The sequence below is a fragment of the Cupressus sempervirens genome, chromosome 3 (genome assembly GCF_028749045.1).
Source record: "Cupressus sempervirens isolate cs-2001-9-10 chromosome 3, ASM2874904v1, whole genome shotgun sequence".
NCBI classification, from domain to species: domain Eukaryota; kingdom Viridiplantae; phylum Streptophyta; class Pinopsida; order Cupressales; family Cupressaceae; genus Cupressus; species Cupressus sempervirens.
This window is the reverse complement of record NC_143120.1, coordinates 857,842,784-857,848,117: the sequence shown is the minus strand read 5'-3', so window position 1 is coordinate 857,848,117 and position 5,334 is coordinate 857,842,784. Positions and strand designations below refer to the sequence as shown.

Genomic DNA, 5,334 nt, shown 5'->3' with positions numbered 1-5,334 from the left:
AATTAAACTCCATCCCATTTTAACGCTCTTTAAGAGTCTATCAAAGTAGTCTCAACTTAAATAATAAGAGAAGATTAAAGTGGGCTAAACATTGGTACCACAAAGCCTTTTTCCAAAAGAAAAAACATCTATTCTGTTTTAAATAAACCTTCTTTTCTCTCAATAGCGATTAATAAAAAGAAAACTATTTTTATGTATTTCCAATAAAAAAGTAAATGCAGTTTTCCCGAGAGAGCAACTCTTATGCAATCCATAGCACATGCTTTCAACAATTAACTAGGAGAGTTACTATCAAGATGAGAAACTATTACGGTTGTCAAACCAATTTCAGTCTGACACAAGGAAAGGAGATGTAGCTTGAGCATCATTTGAAGGGCCGAGGAACAAATCCTGCACTTCAACTGGATTGTAGAAAGCCGTGATCGCTAATAGCATCACTTTTGACCTTTAAACTTGTACCAGATGATGAAAACGTCTGACAGAAATAGAGGTGATGATTTATAGGGCACAGTTTGGAAAAGAGTAGATGAAAGTTGAAACTACATTTAACAGCTAAAAAGTTTCAAGATTCCGCATGTTTATGAAAGCAGTGGAAAATATCTGTAGTTCATCACCGCAGTTATAATTTGGTCAGCAGGTGTAATGGTAGAAGGGGAGGAGTTTACACGTGATATTGGACAAGGGTTGTGTGTTACTGGGCTACCTTAATATTGATTTGCTCTCCCTTTTCCCCTTTGCTCATTCCTATGAATTCCAATATATAGCATTTCTGGCATATACTGAAACATCCACACACATCACAATGATAGGCAGGGTCTTCAACACAGCACATGGAACAATACATGTTGGGTGAGATTTGTTCTACAAGGTGTGATGATGGATGTGCCCTCAACCAGGGTGCATCTTCAAATGTTTTCTTGTTTTCCTCTGCTTTATGAGATGGCCCCTCATCAAATGTCTTCTTATCTTCCAACTTATCGCCACTCTGGATTAAATGTATCCATGGCTCCCCTGCAGCTTTACTTGAATACACTTCCCCTGCCCCATTTGATAGTCTTATCCTTGAAATTATAGATTCTTGGATATTACTGTCCAACAGGTCCACCACATCTTTTCCCTTTATCCTTGAATCTATAGAATCTTGGATATTACTATTTAATTGGTCTACTACGTCTTTTCCTCTCCCTGTAAAAATGTCATTCTGAGTTCCATCAACTGCCATCATCCAAACGGTACCATTTCTTCTGGATAGGCAATCAAGAGACAGAAGAGCTAGCAGTAGTCTCTGAAGACTCTCTAATCTTTCACTCTTCTCCTTTTCCTCGTTAAGTCTCTGAAAACTCTCTAGTTTTTCACTCTTCTCTTCCTTGTTAAATGCTATCAGATATACCAAATAATGTATGTAGTGCCAGAATCTTTTCACATTCCCAATGTCCAGGCTGAAACATGCAATGCCATTAGTGTTCTGCAACTTCTGTTCATGAAATGGTTCTTCTTCTTCTTCTTCTTTATTGTTAATATCAGGCAGAAAGCTCCTCCTGCCCACATAGACTATCGTGATTTGGCAGCCTTTGCTCATTTGTTTTATTACATTGTTTAACTTGCTGTTAAAATTTGAAATCTTCTCTGGATCTCCGCCATATAACCAGATCATTTGAGATCTCCTCAACTTTTGGTCACTGGCCTCCTGGACAATCAAAATGCAATTATTACCTAGTTGAATCTAAACTTTTATCCCACAAATTTGCGGTATGAAGTTTGAACACAAGCTATTCCCTACAAAAATACCCTCAAAGCATCTCAATATACACTTAGCATGGTGCTGGAAAAATAAAGCTTGATTAAACTTACCTTGAAATTTTTAAAGAGAAGCTGCATGTGGGGTAAACTCTGCATTTCCCTCATCTTATCTGAATTGTTGGTTCCCAGGGAGGATTGGATATTATTGAGGAATAACCATGCTTCTGGCCCCAATGTCGCTACCTTAAGCATCACATCCGTGGCAGACAATAGAACTGATGGGGCCACGCACACAAGCATGGGCATATCACAGAACCCCATTCGTTCCCTGAAAAAAATTGATATTGTTGATAGATCCGTCAAATATGGCTCTGAAGTTTCTTTCCATCCCATCGTTTGTTTTAGATTGTTATAAGTTTGTATCAACATATCCTCATCAACATTTGTGAGTGGAACCCAGATCCATTCAACTTCAAAGCCTTGGCTTTTGAAACTATCCTGCATCTCTTCGTACATTTCACTGAAGAATGAGATTTGGGTTTCAGATATTTCCAGTGTTGAAATGAGCAGGAAGACCATCTTCTCCTGTGGCAACAAGTAGTCATTCTAAAACATTAGAAAACAATCCCATTTTTTTTATCTCCTTATGATTCTATTTTAGAAAAAAAATGAGCAGGAAAATTAAGTACCAAATTATTCTTTATAAACTCCTCCCTGAGCAGCAGCTCCAGCAATTTGTTATTATTGTTTCGTAGGGTGCCCCGTGCAAGCATTTCTTCAAGTTCGTGGTATTCTCGAATGTTGAAACTTTTGCCCACCAACATACCTGAAATACTCTCCCATCCTCGGAAGAACAAACAGCCTGCTGCATCTTTATGAAAAACCACCGTCTTAATTATATAAGTTCTGAAGTCCCAAAAGTCGTTGCCGGCGGTTTCTGCTAAAAGTTTATCAAATAAATAAAGGGCTTCAGAATGATCAGGTGTATAGGCAACAACTTGATTTGCCAGTTTTGTTGGGAGTTCATTGAAAGATTTCCCAACATAAATGACTTTCATGCCATTCAAATTCGTTAGGAGCTCGTCAACTTTGTTTTGCAGCATTTCTCGATCCCATCGTGAAATGTTATGATCAAAAATAAGTGCCAGGGTAGTGTCCGGTGAGATTTTTTCTGAGGAAAATGGCCTCCCATTCTTGTCAATCAAAATTGCTTTACCTCTGAAAAGTTTTCTTGTTGTAGTGTTCAAAATCCTCTCAAATGAGTTGTCCGGCATCCTCTGGAACACTATGCAAATTAGCAAATATACTAAAAGTAATAATAATGAAATGAAATTATGACAAAAGCTCCTATGTATACACTTTCAGACTGACTAGAAAATCCGCAGCTTATCTTTCATGTAAGCATGCAATTATTTAAAAAATAAAATTAGCTGTGGGCTGCAGGGTAAACAAATCAAATTAGCAGTTTTGATTGGGAACCCTCAGAAATCTTGTTTAATGGGGATACCTATCAGTATTATTTTCAAACTTGATGAGAGGGAAGAGTAAAGTGTACTTGAAGACTCTCCAATAACTTGTGTTCGGCGCTACAAAGTGGGCCATGGCTCTGCTAGTTGTCCAAGTAATAAAGAAAAATCAGTTTGTGTTGAAGAAATGACATTACTGTTGAAGATACCTACTACTATTGATAAAGCTTGCTGGAAGGAAGAATTTTATGGGGAAGCTCCTTTTGAAAGAAGGATATTAGATACTTCTTTCAAAGATATGGGTTTGGATGATGGATCTGATAGCCTTGTTAAGAATTGCTCCCAACAAAAATGGAGATCTAGGACAGATCTTTACTTTGTTGAGCAAAAATCTTCGGAACATTTTTACTTCAAACCACCTTGATTTTGGGTTGATAGTTTGTGAATTTTAGCTGTATTTAGCTTTTTGTGGTTAGTTTGGTGTTCTGATTGTCATCTGCTGTCTTCTAGCCTTTAATACTTATGTCACCTTGATTTTGGGTTGATAGTTTGTGAATTTAGTTGTATTTGGCTTTTTGTGGTTAGTTCGGTGTTCCTCCTGATTGTCATCTGCTAGTCTTTAATACTTATCTCTCCATTGTACAAGAGTCAAGATCCTTTCAAAAACCCTGCTTCTCTTAATCAGATCAGGTTAAAACTTCTTAAGCATACAGGATTTATGATCCATTCACATTTAATTTATCTCAATCATATTATGTCAAAATCATCACAGAACAGACTTTTTGATTTGGCTGCCTAAATGATAATGCTATTTTCTAAATAATTTCAAACTCACTTGAAAGATAAGCAATGCCCAGGAAAAGGGCTATTCATAAGAAATAGACATATTTTTGTCTTAATAAAATGTGTAATGACTGCAATAATACCTCATTTTCTGCTAGCACGGTAAAACGGCAGAGCCTTATTCCCCATCTTCCCCATTGATGTTCCAGCTGTGGACTTCTTTGAATGTCCAAAACTCTCAAGCTTCTATTTCTTTCCAATGTCTTCATCCACTTGCCCTCCAGAAGAGGGCACTCGGAAAGGTTTAGATCTCGTAACGCCTTAAGGCGATTGAATCGATGACACAAGTTTCGTAATTTATGGCAGGCTCTTAGATTTAATGCTTCAAGACATGTAAGCTGACTAAAGCTCTTTGGAAGCTCGCGCAATTTTAAACAACCTGACAAATTCAAATATTTTAGCCACTTCAATTGATTAATTTGAGAGGGAAGCCGAGGTAAATTGGTGCAATAAGCTAATGATAGATCTTCAATCATGTTACCCAGGAAAAATTCATCCGGCAGTTCTGTCAAGCTTGAGCATTCTGACAATTTAATGGCAACCAATTTTGGCTTCAGCAAGGTTTGAGGATAGTTTTCTGGAAGTTTCTGTAGCTTGCTACAGCCCCTTAAGTTGAGAAGCTGCAACAAGGAGAGCATCTCAAAATTTGCTGCAAGCAGTTTCAGATTCTTGCAATATGAGAGGTCAACCTCTTCAAGAGAACTCAGAAGTTCAAACTTGTCAGGAAGCTTCTGCATGTTTTGACAATGGGAGAAAGTGGCCTTCTTCAGTTTATACAAACACACAAAACTTTCAGGAAGATGTTTTAATACCGAGCAATGACTCAGAATTAGTTCTTCTAAAGATTGCAGCTGCCCAAATGATTCTGGAAGGTGTCTCAATGACGAACAATAACTTAAATTCAGCTTCACCAAATGTAGTAGGGTACCAAATGATTTGGGCAGTTTTCTGAGGTATTTGCAGTCATGTAGGTCCAGATTTTGGAGAGCATACAACTGAGCCAAACTTTCAGGGAGTTCCACCACACTGCATGTACTGATGCACAACTCTTTCAGTCCTTCAAGAGGTCTGAATACCTTGGGGTCAGGTACCCTTAATTTTTGAAAGTTCTTCAGTTTTAGCACTCTCAGGCTATCTATTTTCCATGGAATCACTTCCTTTGCATCGTGGTATACGAAGAATGCATCTCCACACAGTTTTAGAACTTTCAATTTTGGAGGCAACTGCATGAACAATTAAAAATCTGTAAGATATCCAAAATCAATACACTAGACATCCATCCATC

General features: G+C 37.7%; 1 protein-coding gene across 1 annotated transcript; it reads right to left on the bottom strand.

Moving 5' to 3' along the window:
* Window positions 1-260: 260 nt before the first annotated feature.
* On the bottom strand, window positions 261-4,555 carry LOC149569485 (uncharacterized). The gene is made up of 4 exons (XM_089817757.1): window positions 4,133-4,555; window positions 2,430-3,017; window positions 1,852-2,325; window positions 261-1,687 (listed from the first exon to the last, which is right to left on the bottom strand). Exons 1-4 carry the CDS (start codon window positions 4,523-4,525, stop codon window positions 692-694), a joined length of 2,451 nt encoding a protein of 816 aa, XP_089673883.1. The 5' UTR covers window positions 4,526-4,555; the 3' UTR covers window positions 261-691.
* Between the last annotated feature and the right edge of the window lie 779 nt (window positions 4,556-5,334).

What these genes read in the sequence shown, in the direction of transcription:
- LOC149569485 (XM_089817757.1), bottom strand. Translation starts at nt 4,525, where the DNA reads ATGATTGAAGATCTATCATTAGCTTATTGCACCAATTTACCTCGGCTT. An exon ending in CCGTGCTAGCAGAAAATGAG is followed by an intron (nt 3,018 to 4,132) that starts GTATTATTGCAG and finishes ATAGTGTTCCAG; the next exon opens with AGGATGCCGGACAACTCATT. An exon ending in TTCTCTTTAAAAATTTCAAG is followed by an intron (nt 1,688 to 1,851) that starts GTAAGTTTAATC and finishes TTGATTGTCCAG; the next exon opens with GAGGCCAGTGACCAAAAGTT.